Raw genomic sequence first — 26584 nt, 5'->3', positions numbered from 1 at the left:
TAAAGATAACTATATATATTTAAAATTTCGATGAGATGTAATAGTATTTAGGTTATTAATACAAAAAAAAAACTCGACTGTGATTTGATATTTGCAAATTTGTAGACATTGTAAACAAAAATATTATACAGGTGCCAATTCAATTCATTGGTACATTTATATAGATATTTACTTATCTGACAAAATAAAAATCTTGCTATCTGGAATAGCTGGAATATGCATACTTTAATGGATTTATGAATAAAAGGCAGATAAAACTGAATATATATTTTTATTTATATCAAACAATAATTCAAAATCACAGTGAGATTAAAAAACATCGATAGAATTTACACCCATAAAGTACATAGTAATGAAGGTTCAGTGGATAAACAAATAGCTATACTGAAATCGATTATTTCCAATCTAATAATATCGTTTTACAAAAATTTTTCTGACAATCAATCAGTAAGTAGGTACATTTCTGCTTGTATTATTTTGGAAAAATCGGACCTTCTCGTTGTGAAAATAAGACGGTATCATTTTAAAGCTTCTCGCAAAACATTTTTAATAACAAGTTAATGTATATATCAAACAATTACCATTAATAAATAATAAATATTACGTTTAATTTGTTCTAACACCTTAAAATATTATGGCAATTTTATTACGCTTTTAAAAGTAGAGCAGAGGTCTAAATTGTACCTACCTAACATTTAAAGATTTTGTGGGCAATCCCTACATACCACCTGTTTGGTGTACATTTTTATTTAGATACTATAACCCCAAAATTTACCTATTGATCAAAGTAAAGGTACCAACAATATAATCGTAGTATATGGAGTTTAAAATAGGTATCGATTATTTAACCGTTAATTACTACCTTGTTTCCATTTAAATAGAAAAAAAATCAACGTAACTAATATTAATATACTATTTTTAGTGAATGAGATCGCAATTTATTTATTAATTAATGTTATGAGACAAATACAAAAAATAGCCAACTTTCAATTGAAATACTAAAAACTTTCTCTTAAATCACATTGTTGTTAAATTTGTTAAAACTTTAAAACCAAAACATTTTTTTTTTAATTTTTATATATTACTTATTTTACGCTTTTCTTTGAAGCCTCTTTCTACATTATAAACTAAAAAACTATAATAGAAGTAAATTCTATAAATTAATATTTCTTGACGTATTTTTTGTAATTTAGTTAATTTAACAAACACTATTTTAAGTACATGGTAACTGTTTAGTAATTATTGTAGAATAGAAATAGTTTTATCGTAGGTACCGAAGTATATACATAAAAAATACATAAATACACAAAGTATACATATGCTCAAAAACAAAAAATATAAGTGCTCCCTAGTTGACTTAGAAGTACTGTTTCAAAATATATTTTTTAATGATTATGTACTTAGCTGATTTTATATTTTGCATAATATGATACACTTCATATTAAGATAGGAAGTATTTTAGATACCATTTTATCAAATGTGGTACCACGTTGTCGAATTTCAGTAACATCAGGTATTGTTAAAGAATCTGAAAAAATAGGTACACGATTAATTCACAGAGCATTTTGAACTGATACAGTCCAAAATTATTTTCACATAACATTTAATTTAAAAATTGTGTATAAAGAAAATACTAGGAACTATAACCAAAATTGATGTTCACTTGTTTAATAAATTAATATATTATGTCTATATTTATCCCATACATTGAGAAAAGTATAATAAAAAATGTTGAAGTTAATCACAATACTATAATAATAATAAGCACGAACAGCATTTTAGCTGATTTATAGATAGATTTATATAGGTACAATTATTTTCGTATTGTCCTATTAAATACATTTTTCTCTTTCTCTATATAGGTAATTAATAACAAAAGCCCCTAGTCTCAAAAAAATAAATAGAAATACTGAAAGTGATTAGGTGAATAACAATCTCCCAGCGCGTTGCAGTTAGTTTGAATTTATTAGTAAACACAAATTTCTGTGCATATATATATCCATTAGCATAGTTCTCATAAACAGGAGTTGAAGACCGCATTAAAATACTTTTTCATTGTATATATGATTACAAATTGAAATCTAGATTTACAGATTTTTGAAAATTTTAAATAAAACTTTACCTTCAAAAAAAAGTATACTAGATATTAAATTGTAGATCACAAGAACAGGTCTATAAACAAGCTCTTTTCGAATTCTCTAATCTCAAAATAATTTCATTTTACACTAATGTTGCTTGTTGCAAAAATAATTTATATTATTTACAGGTCAACAATTATATAATAAACTTCACAATACAATATCACAAATTCTAAATAGGTATCCTAAAAAGTTTACATTTCCAGAAACAAATTATCAAAATTGATATTTTGCAGGGTTGTTGGGTAACATTCAGATTTTAATCAACAAATATTTCAATATAATTAATCTTGCATTGTTGTCATATCTTCTTACCATTGGTCTCTAGTCTGATAACAGTGCCAGTTAGAAAGCAGTTTATATAGACAAAATGTTTTTGTTAATAATAAAAATAATTTATAATATATACACACTGTAAATATTGATTTAACTGAAGCTTAGCATTAGAACTTATTTCTGTGTTGAAATATTAATTGAAAAAATAAATATGCTTTATAACTGATACAGAAATGAATGGAGACTTTTAGCAAAATTCTAAGGTATAGATTAAATATTGAATATACCTTATATTGACATATAATTAAGAAATATTTTTTATCCCTTCCAAGCTGTTCCTCATAAGGCTTCAGTGAAATGAAACACTATCACAACCTCAAAGCTTAAATCAGTATGACAAAACCTTTCTGACTATATGGGTGATGTATCTCTGGAATGATTAACAATAAACTTTGCTACATATAAACTTCAGTAAATAAAATTATTATTACTGTGCTCAAAACTGTAATCACAGATGGGATAGGGCATTATGAATAGTTAATATAAACATAAATAAGTATTAAGTTACTTCAGAACAATGTTTCATTTTAATATTATTTATGGTACAGTAGCTAGTACCTACAAAAAATATTTTTCTTGTACTTACTTATTATATGTATTATAATTAAAACTATAAATCTTGTTCCTCTAAGGAAATAAAGTTATATCATTTTAATTTATATACTTCTGTATAGGTTGATTAATTTATCTCTGAATGTAAGGTTGCTTAAACAATCAATAAATAATAGAACTTACACTTATAATTCCAAATTCTCCAGTAATAACATAATCTGTGGGAGATATAAATTTTAGGCCTGTTTAGCAATTAAATGGTATGGCATACTTCAGTGGACAAATATAAAAACAAGAAGGACTTTAAAGATTGAATCATAATCAATATAATTCATAATCAACAACTTAGCATATTTAGTAATCAATCTTAGTAAATAAAAATTATATATCGAAATATCAGGTTCATAAAATAAACAAACTAAATTTTTTTAAATTTATTATTGTCTAATATTCTTATTTTATCTGCCTTATTTTAAATTGTCAATATTGCCAATATTTAAAAAAAAATAAGGATATATTACTAAATATGCCACTTTGCATTATCACTATCTGTTATAACAAATCAAAACCAAAAATACTAAATACCAAAGGATGGCATTTGTGCCAATTGGGTAACATGGGGTCTATTATTTAGAACACAAGTTTTCTGATATGTTAACCCATTATCAATTTATGCTCATACATGTTGGTTTATTCACAATCACAAATGGTACTAAATGGTAATTATATTTTAAATCTCCATAAATATTCTCACTAAGTTTACAATATTGAGTGCTGCCAGAGCAAGTATATAAGCAATTAAAAAAAATTATATAATTATTCTTGACTGAATTGACATAATCATATTTATTTCAATTTAATGTTGGATGTATGAATTCTGAAAATTTTGTTTTGGATAAATTTGCATAATTAACTGAGATAGATTTAGTTATTATTATAAAAAATACAGCACTAGTATGAGCAACCTAAATGGCCCTTTCATGACAAAATATAGCACCAATATAACTTTGATTGTTTTTTGCCAAAATACAAAACTAGGAAGCAAAACCTATTAAGAAGCCTATAATTATAATCAATATAATTTCTTACTTGTCCAAATTCTTTACAAAGAAAGACTTCACAGTAATATTGTTGGATGTCTTTGGCATTACAGTCGCATGTCAAATTTGACATCGACATGTAAAATAAAAAGCATCCATACTTTGGTTGTAATTAATAAATACACTAGACTGTTTAAAGGCATTTCAATAATCTGGGCAGCGAGTATGAGGAAGTGGACATCCATGTTTAGGGGTACTGTTATCATTTGATAGTGCAGTATGAACTATAATAGCTGGCTGTGTTGGAGTCGGCGCATGAAGCTCATGACTCTCCCCAGGTGCTAGACTTGCTAATGCAGCAAGAAGGTCATGATTTACTAAAGGCTCACCCTCTTCACGAGGTTCCCACCCAACGGGAGGACTCGATGGCGGCGAGATGAGGAACTGTTTCACAGGAGCAGGTGGCCTCAAATTCTTAAACGAAACTGGAGTCACTGGTTGTGCGAAATAACAATTAATGCACGAATTATGAAATTGATATTGGTGTAGTTGCACTCGCGCATTGGCAGCTGCTAAAGGATTATCATAATTCACACGCAAACGTTTAAAACTACGAAGCCACTGAAATGTTATGTTATCAGAAAATGTACGGAAGAGATTTTCCATATCTTGTTTTAGTTTTTCATCGGTGAAAACATCGCTGTGGATGTTTGTAACTATAACAGATTTTGGTATGTCATCAAAATCATCCACCTCATCCGGATCATCACTTTCTTGTTCTAAATTCGCGATATTAGGATGAATATTCGGCATACCATCTTCTTGATTAATATAAACGTCGTCTTCTTGAAATGGTTCGTCTTCCTCTTTCTGAGCCATTATGCAATAATAGCTAATAACAATTTCTATCCGCAAGTGTTCGGATATATAATGATATTATAAAAGAAATGCTATTTAAACTGGATTATTATAACGTAACATTAAATCGATTAATAATTTTGTATAGGTAGGAAAAATTAGTAAATCTGTCAAACAATAAACAAATTTATTGTATGTACAAACAAGTCCATATAACTTTTAAAATTTTTATTTGATCAAAATTCTATGCAACCATCTTTACGCAATATTAAGAATTTAAAAAATTAAGTTTCATTATGGCAATTCTATTGTTATGGAGCTAAAAATGGTATTACATTTTTTTTTTAATTAAGAATTAACTTATTGTATGTATGTGATATGTTGACTTTCATAGTGTCTATTCCAGATGGCTATTATCCGACATGATGGGGGAGAAGGATTGTTAGTAATGGGGGCTTTAATCTCTATTTCTAGCAATATAACCTGTCAGGTTTCCCTTGGAAATTATTGAGAATTATTATTGTCAAATTCGTTGTAATAGGCCAAATGACCCGATTTTATCCTCACCTATTATCTCTCACTGGTACCCCGGTAATGTATATGGATAGCACGGGCGAGGTTATCATTTCATTATCATCCATTAAAAATAATTCGACATGATGGAGAACAGTTTCTTAATATTAGTTAGGTAGTACAGTTTTATACAAGAACGTCGTTATTGCATCTCTCGCAGACCTGACTGAAACCCCAAAAATACCACTTTGGCCTGTGCTCAAACTACATGTTAAAGGGAGATATAATAAATAATTCACCCATCTATATTCTTGAAGTAGCCCACTGTATAGATCGATACAAATTTATAATAAAATAATCAAGAAGACATAAAGAATGAAAAGACAAATTAATTATTTCATACTAAATTAAAAAAAAAATTAATAGCAAATTGCCATTATTCAGTTGACGACTTTTCAGCCAGTTGAAATGGAGAAGTGCGTCATGCCACGGTTCAAATCACACATGACTTGCAAATAATTAATCAGATTGACATAAATATTATATACCTAAAGACTGACTTCTAAATTGACATAAATATTAGCTACCTATCAATATAATTTTGCTATACCCAAACAGGGTTTCATGTACTTACTCTTCTATCTACTAATAGTATGTCATATGTCATCTTCATAAATATTGAAAATTGTGAAGTGGCTAGGTATTTTATGGTTATCAATATTTTGGAACAAAACGTAGTACATTAGTATCACACACTTCTTTTATTATATTGTATGAGATGATGATGTAGATGGCTTTCCATAATTGCATTACAATAATAATCATCTTCATACCCTTATCCCAATTATTATGCTTGCCTGTCGTCAACCCTCTTTGGAAAAACGTTTTTTAAGTAGATAAATACTAGCGCCTAATATTTATTTTAATACCAACTAAACGTATTCGATAAATATCGGTATTATTTGTAAATTAATGCCAATAAATATTGTTATGTTATTAAAAATTGTATTACCAAATTCTATAACGTGTTAATTATTAAATGGATTAATCACAAACAATACGTTTGTAGAATAAATACATTTTTCTCGGATGGTCTACGAAGGCCATTTGATAAATTATTCTCATGCCGATAATAGACTATTTAACTAAATGCGGTTTTTTTGTTGTTGATTTTAGGACAGTTATGAAGTAATTCTACCTTTTGGCATTTTACAAGTACATATCAATCTACTTAGCCCTTGACCATCTATGATTTCATATGTTGTTTCTCTATACCTGTGATAAATATATGTTATAAAATGATAAGCAAGTTGTATTATATGTTAATTCTTTGATTTATTTTAAGTTGTAAATTAAAAAATTGATTTAATGTCATAGATTAAAGATAGTACCTGTAGTCTTCTATGCTTAATAGACGAAGTGACAGCTAGTGATTACTTGCTTTATCAAAACTTGGCAGAATGGTCTCTACCTTAGCCTGCTCCTCTAGTGAACAAATATGCCAAAAAAAGTTATTTAACCAGGCTTGCGACAGTTAGAACATAGTTGTGGGAATGTTTTTTTTTTCTATTATTCTATTTTACGTTTAAAAAAACTCACCACCTTAAATTAGTTATGACAATTAGTTAAAGCGCCATTTTAAAAATAAGGCTTCTTTTAGACGTATATTTTTAAAACTATTGAAATAACTAATATTTTATTTAATAAATTACGTTGCAATAAATAAAAAACACAAATAAATTAATGTTCCGTATGAATTAATATAAATATAAACGTAAGTATAATTAAAGTTTGCATGTATTAATGGCGCGTGGCTATATAATAGTGCGTCGAAGGCCGCACTTCGTTTGTATTGTTTAATGACAAAAAAGCTGTAAATGTTATTTATAAGGACATTCTGTAGTAGGTAGATATATTTAGTATCAGCATTGCACCCGTGCGAAGCCGGGGCGGGTCGCTAGTAATATAATATGTATATATTGTTTAGAATTGAATACGTGATTTTTTGTCAGATGCTGTTTGAGACGACACAATGCTTTTAATTATTGTTTAATGCGTCAAAGGGAATTTTCATTACTTACCTTTTAAAAAAATGGATTAAACATTGTAGTAAAGTAAAATAAAGTAATTAAATATATGTATTTGTTTAATTTTATTGTTAAAGATTAAAAACTTTATGTTATGAAATAGCTAGGCTTTATGGCAAATGTCGATATCGATATTTTGGATGGATGCATACATAGTGGTATAATACTATATACTAATAGTTCCGTTGATATAAGGCCAGTGTCAACTTTTATAATATAGCGAGTACTTACTCTATGGTAGTGATTACTTGTTCTGTGCAAAGAGTATGTAACCTGATATAACCCAGGAGAACAGAGATCATACTTCATAGAAGCCATGAAAATCAACTTGGTCAGGAATATTTAATCAAACTACACAAAAAATCTTTTTCTCGTTATGTTAGCCAGTCTAATGTTTAAAACAGAAACGAATAAGGTTATAATGATACTATAATTAGATAATTATTCGATATTAATAAAATGTATAATAAAAGAATTTACTCATCATTTGATAAAAGATATATAAATTTTATATCGAATAGCACATTGTAATAAATATTTTTTTAGCATAAATAAAACAAAGGATAAAATTCCTAAATATATTTATTATATTATACAATATATATTTTATTATACATATATCTGGAGATTTCAATTTCGTAATATTATTGATAGTGAAAACTTGTGTTCACTATCATTAATATTACGAAATTCATCGAAACGTGCAGTTTTAGATAAAATTTATATTTTTCTTTCATATGATATATGCGTTTCAGTTTAAAAAAAATTGCCGTATTAGCTTCCATTATGAACATCAGGCTGGCCAAAATAACAAGAAAAGGAGTATTTTTGTGTATATTGTTAAGATATTCCTGACCAAGTCGTTTTACGTGGCTTGTATGAAGTACGGCTTCTTTTTTTCTTGGTTATATACGCTTTCATTGAGGTTTGTTTATTCTTTAATGAAATAAATATTAATTTTCTTAATTTCATCCTATAAAAGTTTTAAATAAAATGGAATCGATGGTCGTAGAAGAGATTAAACCTATAGAAAAACCAGTTGATAGAGAAAAGGTATCTACTGTGATTTTAGTTTTTGTGTTATTATTATAGAAGATAGAAATTTATTGCAATAGAAATCAAGATAGATTATATAGATAGTGTGTCCATACAAATGCTTCGAGAAAAGTGGGTCACCTTTTTTACAATTTTGCGTGATAAATGTTATGAGTTCCTTTATAACTTTTATATTTATTGTGTCTTTTAAATTCTGCACCTTTTTAATGTGTAAAAATTTATTTTATTTATCAAATAATACGTCAAAATACATTGTGTGCGTAAGTATATTCTATATACTTAAGCACACAATGTATTTTGTACAAATAAAAAAAAAACTAATGAGCTATTTTGACAAAAGGTTGACCCGTTTTTGAGACTCGAGGCTTTATCTATATAATCTAAGCAAAAGATAAATTTGCTAATTTTTCTTCATAAAATTGTTACATTGTTACATTGCTCATCCAAATTCATGTATCCTTTTTCCCATTTTATATGCCTAATGCTATTGTTTATTTCTGATAATGTAAGCGGGTAGATTAATATACATGATATTTCTAATAACTAATATTTCTAATAATTATTTTATTTTTACAGACTTGTCCACTGTTATTACGGGTTTTCTGCTCAACTGGACGCCACAATTCCCCTGGTGACTATGCTAGAGGAAATGTGCCTCAAAATGAACTCCAAATATATACCTGGATGGATGCAACACTCCGTGAACTTACAGGACTTGTAAGAGAAGTAAACCCTGAAACTCGACGCAAAGGAACATACTTTGACTTTGCAATAGTATATCCAGATATGAGATCTCCAACTTACCGCATGAGAGAAATTGGAGTGACATGCTCAGGACAGAGAGGTGGTGATGATAATAAAACATTATCTCAAGTAAAGTTTCAGATTGGCTATTACTTAGATATATCAATTACTCCACCAAATAGAATGCCTCCACCAATGAGACGTCCCCAAGCATATAATAATAACCGTGTATATTAAGTAATAATTATAGTAAAGTAAACATGATAGTAAATAAAGTGTATTCTTTAATGTCCAGTTTATTGTTATTGAATGACAGTGGTTTAGCTGTCTAATACATTTTCACCTTCCCATAGCTGGGGGCTCAATCTCTACATGTCACAAACATTTATATTCATGAATTTGTTTGGTTTTTTATGCAACTTAGAATAGCAAATAAGCAGACCTTGGTGGAAAGTGGTAAATATATAGACACAAGATAGTATATGAGTAAACATGCACAGTGCTATGGATACCACAGAATACATTGTCATGTCTGTAGCACTACTCATGACTATGGTATTATGTAAGTACAAGGTAGATTACTCTGTAACATTACTGCCATAATGTAAGGTGTAAAGTGCATGTGATGTATACCATTGCCTATGGCCTCACTGTCGTGGAAGCCTTAAATCCAACAGATTTCTATTTTATGTTTTCATTTTTTTAAACTCTGCATCACCAAAGAATCTCATGCAAAATGTGTCTTACCATATCCATATATCTCTTCAAACCAAAATATGGACATGCAAGGCTAATTGTATTGATCTGGGTGTTTATTGTGCATAGAGTATAATTATTATACTTACAAAAGAATATGATATCTGTAAGCTATACTCAAACTAGTAGCTGTAGTTGTAGTTTGAAGTTAAATGGTGCTGTGTAATATACAAAAATAGAATTATACTTGAGTTATAGAATATTTTAAATACATTTGCATATATCCGTTTTAATTTGTATTCAGTATCACAGATTAAACTGGTTCACTTAATGACTTGTTGGTTTAGACTGTCAGTACATTCTAATAATAGTACATAATAATAAAAATATATACCTACATGAGTACTAAAAACAATGTGATGAGATTACACAATTATGATAGTTTGTGCATAACAATTGGTTTTTTAATATTAAACCTATTTTTAATCTTAATTATAAAATATAGAAAGTATTTCTAATAATGAAGACATTTCTTTGTATTCATATTGAGACCTATGGTTTCATGTTTTGTGAGTGGCAGTTGAGTATATTCGTATGATCTGCTTGACGATTGTAACGATTCTTGTCATGTCAATCCTTGTGTCTTGCACAATTTAATTATAAAGTACCTGGTAAATTTAGAATTGTTAGTAAATTCATATCTATTTTGATCTTTAAACTAGAAAACGCTGTGCAAGCAAATTCTATTTAAGTAGACGTTAAAAACCTTAGGGTAAATAGTAACTAACTATAAAATGCTTACTTCCGCACAGAGAGTCATTTAATGACTATTTAAGTAACTCTTTAGTATAGATAAAAAAAAGTCCTTCTCTAATGAATCATTAGGGGCTATTAACCGCAATTACTAATTTCGTTAATACGTCAATTAACTATTTTTATTATAATTAAGTAATCTCATTAATATTAATATAATTATCTGAGTTCTACTGCAGCATCCTCAAAGTACTTTCCCCCTTTACGATATTGAAGGATGTAACAACAACAACAAAATCAAATGTTTCATCAAGGTAGATTTAAGCTAGAATAACAATTAGATCTTGTATATTTATGCACCTAACGAATTCTAAACATTGAAAAGCAGATCCATTGTTTCAAAGTGTTGTAATGGCACTTTGAAAAGAATGAAGATATGTCAAAAACAATAAAAATATTTTAATTGTAACATTAATGGGATTTAATTTACATGAATGCTTAACTAAAATATTTTTAACAATAAAAATATTATTGTTATCCAATTTTCAAGCTTCTATGCCAAAAAAGTACAAAAGAACCCTTATTTATAAGGGTTCTTTTGTTAAAAAATTTAGACCTTATTTATAAGGAGGTCTAAATTTTTTTATGTTCTCTCAGAACTCGGTCAGTGGTAAACCGATTTGAAATTTTTCTTAAATATTATCTGAAAGGATATAATTACTTACAGATTAGTCCCATAGAAATTTTATTAAAATCGGTTCAGTACTGTAGTTTTTGAACCAAAACAACTTATTTTGCCACTATTAGTCTATTTTTTTATTTGTGAAATAATATAATAATAACTACTAGGTGACTATTTCGTATAAGAAATGCGATATAGGTCATTTTGTGTTATATTTATATATTTATCTACGGAACCCTTTTTTTTACGTCAGGAAAAATGCATCATGCAGACCCACACAGCTTAGGGACCGTGTGGGTACTGCCGGACTCCTACCGGCTAAATAATCTGACTATATACTTTCCATCTCATAATAGCGAAGGTGCCGCGGGTTCCCGCTTTGAAGTCTACCGGGACACCGCCAGAGACCCATCGAAGGGTGACTCCCTATAATGTACGGAACCCTGGACATGTGAGATCAACTATCACTTGACCTGTTTTATTTTAATACTGTCTATCTTTTTTTATGCAACCTAGAATGGTCTAACAAGCTGACGGCGGGGGGAAAAGGGATTGTTAATAATGGGGATTAGTAGCCTCGTTGCTAGCAATATACCCTGTCAGGTCGACCTCCTCGTGGTTTCCCCTGCATACCATATGATTGATTTATTGTTAGATTCGTCACGGTGGGCTAACTGACCTGTGCCCCGCCAGCGTATGCCATTAGCGCAGGCGGAGTTACTATTCCATTATCATCCATTAAAAAAAAACAAGCTAACGGCCCACTTGATGGAAAGTGGTAACTGTCGCCTATAGACATGAGCAGTACCATAGACATAACAGAGTATACTGTTTCGCCCATGATACCCCTCATGCGTTGTCATTCATGAGGTAAGATCCTTCCTCTGTACCCTGTAAATTCACTGCCATATTCTACCCTTCAGTCATGCCATAACAACTGCATTACTACTATAATAGTGTATAGATAATAGGTACTTTTTATCTATACTAATATTAAAACAAATATTGTTTGAACATGCTAATCTTTGAAATTACCAGTCAGTTTTGAAAAATCCTTTTTGCATTTAATAGCTTATTTCTTGAGGAGTCATAGACTATTTAATATGATGATAAGACCAAGCTAATTCTTTTTCATGTATGTATAATTACTCGAGGACTCTGTAGATGTCTATCGAGACACAGCATGATACTCTAAATAAAGGAAAAAAGGAAGTAAATTCCTGTGACAACTACGTATGAAGAGGTAATAATAGTAAAATAATATTCTTATAGGAATAGAACTGTGCCCAATAAGAGAATGTTAATATGGTATATAATGATAACGATGAACATTTACTATGATGCACAAATAAATTTAAAATAAATATTTCGAATTTCTATGGATATTACAACTAACAAAATAAAATTTATTATTATTTATTATATTTTTTTATTTTCACTTCTTCATCGATCGAGGCACATAAAAACCATCTTCTACGATGACTGTGTTATATTAATAAACACACCGAGACACATCAATCACCAGCTATCGAAAATGTCCTTACGATTAGATTTTCCTAAAATAAATATAATTACTTAATCCTAATGATTAACAGGTGATCTGAATGGCCTTTTGGATTTTTTACCCATGGCAGCGAGATCAATTGTGATTCCATTAGGCAGTACCGCTTTATTTTCTTGATAATCTATAAAACCCTTTTCTTCTTGTTGTTCTTTGGTTTTATCGCAAGCTATGCCAGTTTCATAATTGTATTCACGTTTTAAACCGTCAGGGTCAACATATCCGTATTTACCACGTGTTATGCAGTCCACTCCGATGGTTTCTTCTTTGAAAGAGCCGTCGTCATTTTCGAAGCCCCACGTAATACTTCCATCTTCGTTTTCGTCTCTGTATTTTCGAATAATTTGCGCAACAGGTTTCTTTTCACGTGGATTCGATGGACTATATTTTTGAGGTGCGCTTTTTACTGGAGCACGATTGATCGGTTCTTGTGGTCGTGTATATTGCCTTACAGGCTGGATTTGTTCTTCTTCTTCAATAAATGGTTTCGGCTCTGGTCTGAAAACAGGACGTTGAGGCCTACTCGAAAGGGGTTGCAGCCTTACCGGCTGGGGCTTGGGTGCTTCATTTCTTACAGGGTTAAATGGTTGTGGTGCTAGTAAAGGCCTGTATTGTGTTGGCCTAATGGGCTCTGGTCTTGGCACTGATGGTGTTGATTGTGGGAATGGTGCTGGATTAAAAACAATCGGTGGTTTTGGTTGAGATGTTGTGGTTATAATATCAAAGAAGTCGTTTTGTTGTTCAGATGTTGAAAAAATATTGGGTGAGAATGCAGTAGGAGTATTGATTTCCAGATCTTCTTCTGGTTCTTCGGTAACGGGTTTAGATGGTTCATCAAGTGACTGAAGACTAGGTCGCGGTGAAGCATCTACAGATTTAAATGATGGCCTTCCTAGAGGTCTTCTTATTCTGTTACTAACTCCAGGTACTGGAGCTTGTATTCTTGCTTGTCTGAAGCCTCCCTGTCTTGTAGGACCGCCAACCGGAATTGCTCCGGGTATTTGCAATCTTTGTGGTGTGGGCGAATCATATTGCGCTAAAACTGTGACTGCGCACAGCATACATATCTGAAAGAAACGAAATATCGTCATATAGTTTTTAGTTTTTAATTTCCTAAAATTATTTAGCATACGAATGCATACATATATATCTTAGTACGTTTTAAAATAAACTACTATCTATATCTTTTAATATCTTTACATTATTTGATAAGTTAATAGTACGACCTCAATCTTGAGCAAATTAATGTGGAATTTCTTATTTTTTTGATTGAAAAAACAATTGTTGGAATTGGCAAATCTTTAAGTAATACATAAAAAATGAGTGCCTTTTTCTTCTTGAAATCGCTTGAAAAATTAATGATTGATGCTTTGTTTAATACACGAAAAGCGTTGTCGTAATAGAATCGATAATAGTACCTTGATACAAACACCTTATATTTAGGTACTATAAGTACCTATACCTATATCTACGGCCATTGGCATACTTTCAAGAGCCGTAGGCCTTGTTCATTTGCTTGTGGTTTAAACACATATCTAACTAGATAGATACACCTGTTTTCAATATTAAAACGTGGCCCTAACATATTTATAAATTTAAAAGAATAAAATAAATTCTCTGTACCCATCTAGCTGTTTATCCGTTTACTTCATTTAAACAATGAAATGTATGAATATAATACCTACTCGAAAGGAAAAGGGAATATGTTATGGATTATCATTGAATCTACTTCAGTGATAGTGAACAACATCTAGTTTGTTGGTAAGGGCGCATGTACATAAAATTTGCATCTTTGTGAAGCAGAGACAGTTTTCATCATTAGAAATGAAAAAAATCTAATATTTATCATATCGTGTGCCTGTAAATAAAGTTCCAATTAACAAATAAAGTGAATTGATTGAATCTCAGATGAGGTAAATATTCGAAAATCTGTATCAATTCTATAGATTTTGCATATTATATTAGTTCCATCAGTCGTATCGGTAATAAAATGTTTTAACTTATTTTTAATAAATAAATGTAACGTAAATATAATGATTTTCGGTACGTTATTTTTTACATATATAGATTATACACTTACGTAGGGTTATTTGCTTAATAATAATAACTGAAACTGCTTAACCATAATTATGTAACGATTAATGTTGTGAAAGTCATTGGCGAATTAAAAGTAAGACATATAGATAATAATTGTAGTTTAATTGGATCCAAAAAATTAATTCGTAGTGAATTGTTTTCATTAAGTAGATATCGTATATAAGTATACTGGGAATTAATTACAATTTTCAGGGGGACTGCATTCAATTTAACAGAGTATGTATATTACTAGCAGTTCCATTACTAACAATTCCTTATTTGAAATCTTATAAATATTATTACTATTTGGAATTGGTATATTATTTTCGTCACGATACTGATAAACTCCTAATAATCAAATGTTGGTTACGTACTATGTTCTTTAGGTAAAATAGTTTGTGTAGGTATAATACGACATAAAAATTGGTACAATAAAGGTTTTTTTTTATATATATATATTTCATACATACAAAGAAAATTAAGAGATAAAATTTTGAACGGTAATATTTATAATATATCAACATGCCAATATTACAACATACCATTAAGAAACATTACTTATACGAGTAGGTGATCGAAATATCGTTTCGGTAATATTGGTCCACTTGTCGAATTGTCGCAACTTATAACGCATGTAAATGGTATCTAAGTACTTATTCTACTTTTAAAAGTCTACTATACCTTGTGTTTATTGTTATATGCGTACATCCAGAGGTACAGGTACAGGTATCAGAGGGAGACTTTGTACAAAAGTCGATTGCTTGGGTACCTCTGTCCCATTCGTATTTCTATCGTGAAGCAATTGTGTTTACATGACTGTGTTTCGGTTTGAAAGGTAGGATATAACATGAATTTACAGGGTACAGAGGAATAACACTTGAGTCCTCAGGAATGGCAACGCATGGGGGGTATCATGGGCGAAACAGTAGACTCTGTTATGTCCATGGTACTGCTCACGTCTATAGGCGACGGTTACAACTTTCCATCAGGTGGACCGTCAGCTTGTTTGTATAAAAAAAAATTGCAGCTTTATCTGCGTGAATTATAATAAAGTATCAATCTCGAATATTGTAAATTTGTACACAAAATCTAATCAGTATAGCAGTTTAAACCTAAAAAGTTTATTTTTACGGCATAAATAATCATCATGTAGTGTAATGCTTATGGAACTCGCTACTACCCTCTGTACGCAGTGTTCAGTCCTCAGATTTGTATAAAGTATAAATGTATATTAAAACAGCATTTTCTTTCACCATAGTTTTTCTTTTCTTTTCTTCTGTAATATTCTACTGGATTTGTCATATTTCCTTGTGCTATATGGTATTTGTTATGATAAGTAGTTAATTAAATATGTATTTGATATTTTTGTGCAATATAAGTTGTATTTCATGTACGTAAAAATTAATTCACTCTTGCGCCACCTATCCACTTTTATATGTTCTACTTTAACCAAAAGTTGCCTATAACAGATTGCCTTAATGATAAGACCGCCTTTTGTACCTTTATGTATATATTGCACTTTATGCTACTGTATTCCCTTTGAATTGTTTATATGTTATTGAATATTCTTATGTTTCTAGTGCTGTAAAGAATTTAAAAATAAATGTAAATTAGAAATATTACGTGCGTACATGAAATATTTGTAATGGAGGAGATAGCGTAATTTTTACTTTGGTCAATCAATATATCCCGGGGGGGAAGGCATTGTTAGCAATGGAGTTTGAAAGCCCTATTGCTAGCAATATGCCTTATTAGGTCGACCTTCACGTGGTTCCCCCTGGAAACCATCGTAAACAATTCTTGTTGAATTCGTCACGATGGGCTAACTGACCTACTCATCCTCACCTGTCATCCTTTACTGGTGCCTCGCCGGTGTATACCGATAGCGCGGGTGGGGTTACCATTCCATTATCATTCATTAAAAATAAATGAATAAATCCCACTTACACGGACAAAGTCGCTAATAAAAACTAGTGTGAAAATAAAAAGGACGCCCGGAGGCATGCACATTATACTTCCGCAATTGAAGGTGATTGCAATGACTGGACAGATGAAGTAATAGTACCGGTTTTTAAAAAAAAATGGAGCATTCCTTAATTCTCGATTCTTAGTGAGCGAAAAATTCCATTGAGTCTTCAATGTCAATGTAGTAAATGTGTTAGTTTTCTATGACATTGCACATATATCGTGCTAATGTGTCGTTTATTGTTCCTCTGGGAGTTTCGGGGATCCCGTCTCTGTATTCACATACATATCTAAACAATCCTATAAAGAGGAAATTTCTGTTTTTCATTTGTAATGGATAAAATAAAAAAAAAATAACCGATTGAAAACATTCTTTTGCCTAAAGAAATCTAACAAAGTAAAAAAAAGTAATGTGGGTATTTTATTTTTAAAAAATAACGATTTGCCTGTGCGCAGTCCGAGCGCGTCGCTAACGTGTTATATAAACGTACATGTGTACAATTTCATGGTGTTAGGTCCACATTTAGGTTGTCTATTAAACATTGTTTAGAATTTTATTAGTTCATCATCATCATCATCATAGCAGCCGTTATCTATTCACTGCTGAATATAGACTACCATAAGGAACGGTCCTGAGCCACCTGTATCCACTGATTCTATCTGGTGGGAAGTGATACTAAGTTTATAAAGTATATAATAATTATATATAAAACGAGTTTACCGTGTGGTTTCGGCATAGAAAAGACGACCCCTTTTTTCCCGTGGGTGTCGTAAGAGGCGACTAAGGAAGGGCGAGAGATGGGCAGCAGCGTCCATCTTAAAATATCTCCAAAGCCTAACTGCGGTTGCCAATCCGCCTGTCAAGCACGGTAACTACTGGCAAAACGCCTCATGGAGGAGGGGGAGGCAACAATGATGATGATGATGATAGCATATTTATGAATATAACATATTTTAGATGGACCAGCAGGTTCATATATTATATCTGTAATAGATTTTAGATGTATATACTGGATATGCTGGTGGTTCAGGCCATATCATTTTTTTTCTTAAATGATAATAACGTTTGAAATATGATATAAATATATAAATAACGTTTATTAAAAAATAATTGGATGTAATGTTAAGAACATCGTACGTATTATACATACGTATATATATATATAGTTTTATTATAGAGTTTTAGTATATTAATTGATCTAAAATGCCAATAAGTTGACTCGAGAGACTCCGTAGTAATTACCACTTAAGAGCCAGTTAATTATTTGTGAAGGAAGTTGTTAGTTTTTATATTACGAAATAACAACCTGTTATTAAACATTGACTATGATTGTTATTATTTATAAGGACAAATTAAGCATACTATATTTTAACTATATTTCTTAATATTAAATATCTAAGAAACGATCCTTACACTACGATATCTTGTATAAGAAACCAGACATATTAACAAAATATTGGAGGCAAAAAAGTATATTTCTTAAAACTTTATCTAACATATTTTAAACGTATTTCTACACTTACTCAGTGTAGTAATAGTACAAGTTTATACTAAATATGGTAAGCACGTTTAAATACTTTTATTTTTTATTACATCCGTATTGTATGTTTATACGATATTAAATAAATGTATTTTTTATATAAAATTACTCTGATAATACTAAGTTTATTTGCATTCTTATTTTAGAGTTAAGTTAATCCTATATAACTAATATCAAAATAGGAGTCGGTTGTTTTTGAAATAAAAAAAATCTAAATTGATATTTTTTCTTTTAAAATAAATGGTTACTTGAAAATATCCACATTATTTTGAACCAAACATAAACACGTTATTTAAATATAAAGTACGTACAAAGTGTTTCGTAACTTAATCAGTAATCCGAGTATAGCAACAAACAAGTAATGTATAATGGTAACAAACAGTGTAGGCGGCTCGTTGAAGTCTTTTGTAAGATATTAAAATGAACGAACAATTGAACGCTTTCGACTCGTACGTAAGTTATATGGCAGTGACATGTGTTTTAAGTATATGTTATTTTATTTTTCAAGAGGTTTGCTTGTGGAATAAAGATTCCGATTATTTTTTTCAAATTTCTTTTTATATTTTGAAATCTCATCTCATTCATAATCAACCAAATTAGATTAGGGAATTAAAAAAAATATGTTTTATACAATAGAAGACAAAGATATATATGTAAGCATTTTCGTGATGCCGGCTTGCCAAGTAGAAATGCCAATGTAGTAAGATGTATACAGACTTGTTGTATATAGAATTTTTAATATCATATAAGATTATTTAAAAGGAAACTAAGTGTATTATGTACTAATACTATATACAATAGTTTTTTGTTTAGCTAAATACAAATTTCAAAATATATTTTATAACAAAACTGTCGAAAAAAGGATATTGTTATAACAATAAATATAGACGACGAGATCTTTCTTTGAATATGCAACGCAAGTAATGAAATTACCTAAGCTTTTTATTTTAATAAAAGACTAAATAAATTCGCATCACGATTGGCAAATATATCACGATACATTTGCCAACATATTAACTGTCGAAATATAAAAAAAATGTAGCTGCATTCAAACACATCCTTTTTTAAACTGGGTAAAGTTTGGTTAATAACTTAACTATAATTGTACTTGTTGAAAAAGATTCTAATTTTTTTTTACATAATAGGGATATAAAGGAAACGATTTCCTACAAATTACATTACGGTTTAGAGCAAAAAATCTAATGATATGTGTCAGTAATTTTTCGCTTAATTACTGAATACTAATTAAATAGTATTATGTAACTATTTACCGGAAAAGTATAGATTTTCTCTGCTAATCGGCACGAATATTTAGATGCGAGTCGTAACTCATCATAGTGAAATATCTGGAAGTTAAATTTTTTAACCAAGAATGTGTTAACATTCCTATAAGCATTAGCATCTTTATAAGAGTTAGAATTTAAAAAATACTATAAATAGTGTTATATAATATCCTTATCACTATTATTTCTTTATTTATAAGAGCTACCAACAAGACATCCACTATGATTACAGTTTTATCTCATGCAAATAGTTCAGGTATATAGTGTTGGCTTAATTACTGGTTGCCACGGCATGCATAAATTATTTCAGAAGAAAAGAAATATTTTATAATTTAGTTAAGTCAAGTAACATAGAAAGATGTCGTGCGTAAATATAATAATATATAATAATAATAACTTTATTGCATAACCAAAATTGTAACAAACTCAGTACTGGAAATTAATATTAATTCATATATTATTTCATCATTATATTAACTGTTTACTGTTAAGTTTAAACCTTGGTGAGTTTTACCAATAGTTACCATGCTTGGGAAATAGTTTAAGAGATGTTTTAAGAGGGAGCTGCTGCCTATCCTTTACTTTCCCTTAGTCGCTTCTTACGATACCCATGGGAATGGAAGGGGAGGCCTACCTTATGCTGGGACCAGACGATTTATGCTTATTTACTTCATATTAAAGGGGAATTACAAATATTAAAATAAGTTATCTTTCGGCATAGCATAGACGATAAATACAATCGTCATGAAATAAACTTCATGGTCGTGTAAAAATATATACACAATAATTGAGTGAAAAACATAGACTACTTTTTATCTAGTTCCAAATATATAGACGAAGTTATGGGTAGAAACTAGTATCTATATAACACTTACTTTTTTATGACAGTAAACATTTGGTTATTCAGTAATGTTTTTTGACTAAACAACCAAGATTAATATGTTAAAATGCAGGTTAGTTAATAGTATGCGATCTACCAATTAACCAATTTAATTGGCATTATTAACTGGTCATATAACTACACTCATAACAAAACTAACACGCTTCTTCAATTGTTCCTACACCTAATAATTAGGTATTTGTTTATTAAATTGTAACATAATGAATAATTTTTATTATTATTTCAGCCATTAACTGTTCCTTGCTGAATATAAGCCTTTCCCATAAGGGGAGTTTTGCCAGAAGTTACCACACTTGGCAGGCGGGTTGGCAATCGCAGTTAGGCTTTTAGAGATGTTTTAAGAACGGATGCTGCTGCCCATTTCTCGCCCTTCTTTACGACACCCACGGTATAGCAAGGCCCAAGGCACACAAGGCGAAATAAATTTACGTACATAAATTCAGCGACATCATCATATCAGCTGTTAGCTCTCTACCGCTGAACATAGGCCTCCCCCATAAGTGGGAAGGGGTTTGCCAGTAGTTGCAATGCTTGGCAGGTGGATTGGCAACTGCAGTTAGTTTTTGGTGATGTTTTATAGATACATAGATTAAATATAATATAGTTTTCAATATTTATAGTTATCGTACATATACTATCTGTAATTGATATTTTGTGCACGTGATCAGGATAAAGATACTATGTTCTTTTCCATGCCAAATGCCACGTGTAGGCTAAATTTCGTAACAATTGATTGCACTGTTAGAGTGTCAAAGTGTTCATTAACTTTTGTATTAAGGTCGCATTTTTCCTTTTGATGTAGGCGGTGTGCACGCTAGGTTGTATGTTAAACTAGCTGAGTCAATAAACTTTTCTTGGCCAAATCCCATTTTTCTTTTCCATAAAATCATTAATCTAACTAGTGATAGTATTTAAATTTTATTTAAGGTGTAATGATTTTCACATAGTACAATTGGTATCTAATAAATAAATCATTATTTTTCTATTATTTTAATATAAGGCAAAATACCTCAGAGTCGTAATAATTTGAACATAAAACGCTGATTGTAGCAATAAATATGAGAAATAAGAAAATCTCAATTTGGGATAATATTTCTCATTTGTCAAACCAATAAACAAGTAGTAATGTTAATGTCATGAGTTTAACGACCACTGCACATTTTTGTGTTAAAGAACATACGTCTAAAATTTGTAATTGGTACCTATGTATAAATTACGTAATTAAATTAACCTTCGCGAGTATAGAATAAAATTTAATTGCTACATAAAGAAACTGTTTCATTTCTTTTTTATTTCAATTCATATTTTTACATGTACTGTTAATTCATTTCTAAACTCTCCAATAAAGTTTAACAATTCATAGTCATGGGTTATGATCTGTAGTTGTAGATACTAATTGAGTTATTTTATTATTGAGAAGGAACGAGAAGTCGAAACTATTAGGTATATTAAGAAGAAGATATACAACAAACTGTTTGTTTATCATAATGCAAAAAAAAATATGAATGTAATGAGAATAGTTTGTAAGAGAGTTATGTAGATATTTATCGATTTGTAAACAGATTCATTAATATACAATAAAATCAATGCATATTAATTACATACGAATATAATATTCGTATTTAACTAAAATATATAATGCCTACTTTTATACGAGTTTTGGTAATAGGTAATAAATACGTAATATAGCCAGATTTTTTTTGGAGGGATCCGTATTATATGTAACGTCCCAAATGGTTCAATCACGAAAAAAGTTTGAAATTCGCTGATATAGTACAGTAAGTGTGAATTAATAATGTCCATATCATGTGTTTCTAATTTTACGAAAATCTTAACTATCGGAATTAATTAATTAAATTGCTTTAACGCTATAGGAACTTAATAAACTCAGGCTATTATCGACTCTGCAACTGGGTTGTATTGAAACGTAACACGAAAGATAGCAGGAAGTAATTTTCTTAGGAAATTGGATGCTACAGATGTGTTGCTCTATGAAGCAGTAAACATTGTTGGCTTTCTAAAATAATTGGTTATTGATTGTACTACTTGTTAAGTAAAGTATGAAAGTTCCCACGAATTTTTTATCACTTCTAGCTTTTAAGGAATTTCTGCAATAACATTAATAACAAAATAGGCATACAGCCGGGTCAGTTTACAAATATTTTTGTATCAAACCTGTATTTAGGTACTGTTGAAATAGTAGATACTAGTTACACGTTAGACTTACTGTGTACAATATTTAAACTAGTAGTAGTTGAGCCTGTTAGTAATAACAGACCATAACGTAACCGACTATTTGTTAGACTCGCGTGTTTTACGTAATTCTACAGTTAATATGACAACAAGTCACTTGCCAAATAATGCGTTCGCACTAAACAATTAGTTCCGCGTTATGAATTAAGAAGGGCAACATTTTTTATGTGTCGAAAGGTTATCAACTACGAGATTTGTGGCTGCACTGAAATAACTTGTCGGCTCACGACCAGCCCAAGGTTGGCACGCGAAACCAATACCTGCATCGTTGGTAGTGTGCTGTCGACCTGAATTCATTTTACATAATATTTATATCGATTGGTATGTAAGTACTTACAACTACTAATAGAAGTAACTGTGCAAGGAATTTATCTGTTTAGATTATCTAACTTTCACAACGTGTCCTTTGTTAGACTTGCGTTTATTTTTTACAGTAAAATGTAAACGAGTTACATTTTATAAGTCAAGGTAGATATAATTGCTAGATAATTAATATAATTAAAAATTGTTCTTTAAAGAAAAAAAAAACTTTTTAAATTCTTTTATAAATTTCTGAGTAATTATTATACATAATATAATTTTCATTTATTATTGAAATGTATTCATATATAATATAATATTAGTAATAGGTGGGCTGTGAGTAAATTTATCATCCAACAAATAGGGAAGATTAATTTCAAAAAATATATTTTTTTATTGATAGAAAGGTGATAAGAGTAAACGGCCTTGGTAGGGCACGTCTGTACTTACCAGTAATATACGCATGTTGTCCCGTGGCACGTCACTGTCACGCCGAGTACCAACAACAAATAAAGGAAACACCTCCCGCGCAAGCTATATGAGGTCGCCCACTCTCGCCCTGTGTTCGACGCGACTGCCATACCTTATTGCAAGGTGACTGACTACAAACGTACCCCACACCGCACCCGTGCCGCAATTAAATGCACTACCACACAAATTGGTTGCACTAACCGCGATGATACCGCTAAACGAGCTATAAGAAATTAATTAATATTCAATTGTTTTAGTTTTCGTATTCTATACGAATATTTCCACAGTTATAGTATAAAACATAGCGAGTCTTATTTATGGTATCTATCTAAATTTATAAATATTATTCATAGAATGTTAAAAGTAGAATAATTAATGTCCTACTTTAATTTTCAATTTAGGATTCGAATAAACCTTTTTTTAAAGTTTAAGATATAGAGACAGACGAATAGACAGAATGAATAACAGTATCCTTCAATTTGATTCTTTTGTTATTGATAAAAAAATAAGGAATACAAGAAACTTCCTAAAACATGTTTAGTTAGATTTTAATTTTTCAACATACCTATATCTAGTTCAATATTGATGCAGATGCACTTGCAAAACCACACAAATCTTAGTTTGCTTCAGTGATGAAGAAAATCAAAGATTTATTACGTTTTTTTGAATATTTATTATACGTTATTTTTAAATAGACATACAATCTGTGTAATGTGAGAAATATACCTGGTAGTTAAGGTAATAAGATTCCCTTTACAATAACATTACATTTTTCTTTGCTAGTGTAATTGTAATTATCCATTGATATTACGTAGACAGGTAATTAACTACAGATTCGTTGATTATATTTCGTATCTACGTCACAGAAACCTTTGGTACTCTTCTCAATTCAATATCAAGTGTAATCATTTAGATCCCATTAAAATTACAAAAGGACATGACGTAACACATCCGATCGGTCTCGTCACAACCATGTATTGTATTAATTCGATTTGTGATTCAATGGAAATGCTCACAGCATGCGATATGTCAGGTGTGGCAATAGTCTGTGCTTTGTAACATTAGCTACTATTAAGTTTATTACACAGTACAATATATTAATACAGCTTCATCTGCATTCCTATCAATTGAATAGAACTTATATATTTAATGTTTAAAAATATTTGTCTTTTTAATATTACCTATCAGGGAAGATCAAGTGTATATGTAAAAAAATCATGGTACATTGTACAGTCGTAAGGAATATTTTTTTCACAGTACATTTATTGTATCTGCTACTTTATTCTCATGTGTTATAATAACCTTCCCTCACTATTATAAAACAAAATTTAAAATTCATTTTTTTATATAATAATTTAAATACAACATATAAGATTAATATTGTAACGTTTAGTTTATTTTAATCAGTAATTTTAAACAATTTAATATTTATACGTTGTTATCAAATAGAGACAGTTCCCTACGGGAATTACTTGGATAAAAAATGTCAATTTATCCTTTTGCAGATCTTTTTAAAACGTTATAATATAGTCTATAATCAGTCATATTTAAATTAATATACTATAAATTTTTCTGCATAATCAGCCCTGTTATTTTTAAATAAAATGTTAACGCACAGAAACCGACAAACACACAAAGAAAAGTTTCAAAAGCTATCATCATACATTAGTGGAAAAAATTAAGAGATCAAAAAATCTGAATTTTCGTTGGTTATTCAAATGTTTTGTTTGTTTTGTTTTTTTATTTTTGATAATAATGGTCGTATTGCAGGAAAAAATGCAATTTGAAGCTTGAAGTTTAAAAAATTTTAACAGCTATTTAAAAAATCACCGAAAATTTATATTTTTTTGATATCTTAATTTTTTCCACTAGTGTATATTTATTTAAAATCACTATCTCAGTATTTTTCGATCTGTGGATCGCGACCCCTAAAAGGTAGTATTGTACTGGGAGATTGCGGTTGTAAGTACATGATTTCACGATCACTCAATGTACTCATTATATAAAGAACCTAAGCTCGATTTTGAAATCACTAACAGTATTCTTCTGGAGAGTTGCCAGTATTTTTAACTACGACTATTAAAGGGGTCTCGCGTCCATGTAGCGGCATAAAAGAAACCGTCCTGATAACGCTACTGTAAATTTATTTTTTTATTAAAAATAAAATATTAGGAAATAAGAAAATATTATTCGTATTTATCTTCGATATAAAACTGTCTTAGGTAAGGCTATCGTTCTTTTCCAATTTAAATGTTTATTGTATAAATTTAGACGTTTTAGATTTTTCAACCACAGATTAGGAATATAGAACACTTACATAAAATGGATATACACATACGAAGTCAGAGTTATCTTATTCAAATAAGTAGTAACAAATCAAGTAACTAGAGTCAACCAGCCCTACAAGTATAATCCGTTCACGAGTATGACAGACGAACCAACCATCATTACATTTTGTATTTATTTATAGCATTTATTTATTTTCTACTCATGTATTAATGTCAGGATTGTTCTATTAATTTTGTAATCAATGCAACGACAGTAGTTTTATTAAATTAAGGATATAAGTACATATTTTGTACATTATAGGTTACTTAATATGAAAAAAAAAATGAAAATAATCTTTACTAATCTGTACAAAACAACAATAGTATTTAATCACTGTAGTTTCGTTCTAGCTTGGTTGCAGGATAATGCATTTCGGGTGTATTACATCAGTTGTTTCGCCAGGCATAAGCAGTAGTCTGGTCACGCAGCCGCAGGAAAGTGTATCGGCAG

General features: G+C 30.0%; 3 protein-coding genes across 3 annotated transcripts; 1 reads left to right on the top strand and 2 right to left on the bottom strand.

The window, feature by feature from the left end:
- Positions 1 to 254: 254 nt before the first annotated feature.
- Positions 255 to 5129, bottom strand: LOC113509756 (protein sarah). The gene has a single exon (XM_031910714.2). It carries the CDS (start codon positions 4943 to 4945, stop codon positions 4271 to 4273), a length of 675 nt encoding a protein of 224 aa, XP_031766574.1. The 5' UTR covers positions 4946 to 5129; the 3' UTR covers positions 255 to 4270.
- Positions 5130 to 8372: 3243 nt separating this feature from the next.
- LOC113509723 (histone deacetylase complex subunit SAP18) lies at positions 8373 to 9618 on the top strand. The gene is made up of 2 exons (XM_026893128.3): positions 8373 to 8577; positions 9157 to 9618. Exons 1-2 carry the CDS (start codon positions 8518 to 8520, stop codon positions 9559 to 9561), a joined length of 465 nt encoding a protein of 154 aa, XP_026748929.1. The 5' UTR covers positions 8373 to 8517; the 3' UTR covers positions 9562 to 9618.
- Positions 9619 to 12855: 3237 nt separating this feature from the next.
- Positions 12856 to 23923, bottom strand: LOC113509740 (probable serine/threonine-protein kinase samkC). The gene is made up of 2 exons (XM_026893151.3): positions 23786 to 23923; positions 12856 to 14083 (listed from the first exon to the last, which is right to left on the bottom strand). Exons 1-2 carry the CDS (start codon positions 23798 to 23800, stop codon positions 13037 to 13039), a joined length of 1062 nt encoding a protein of 353 aa, XP_026748952.1. The 5' UTR covers positions 23801 to 23923; the 3' UTR covers positions 12856 to 13036.
- Positions 23924 to 26584: the final 2661 nt, after the last annotated feature.

The sequence above is a fragment of the Galleria mellonella genome, unplaced genomic scaffold (assembly GCF_026898425.1).
Source record: "Galleria mellonella isolate WM207_F2 unplaced genomic scaffold, CSIRO_AGI_GalMel_v1 utg57, whole genome shotgun sequence".
NCBI classification, from domain to species: domain Eukaryota; kingdom Metazoa; phylum Arthropoda; class Insecta; order Lepidoptera; family Pyralidae; genus Galleria; species Galleria mellonella.
Note: the sequence above shows the minus strand (reverse complement) of the source record. Positions and strands in the feature narration are given on the sequence as shown.

Bases quoted from the DNA above. Each gene is read 5' to 3' on its own strand.
- LOC113509723 (XM_026893128.3), top strand. From the start codon at position 8,518: ATGGAATCGATGGTCGTAGAAGAGATTAAACCTATAGAAAAACCAGTT. The intron at 8,578-9,156 runs GTATCTACTGTG...TTATTTTTACAG, and splicing joins AACCAGTTGATAGAGAAAAG to ACTTGTCCACTGTTATTACG.
- LOC113509756 (XM_031910714.2), bottom strand. From the start codon at position 4,945: ATGGCTCAGAAAGAGGAAGACGAACCATTTCAAGAAGACGACGTTTAT.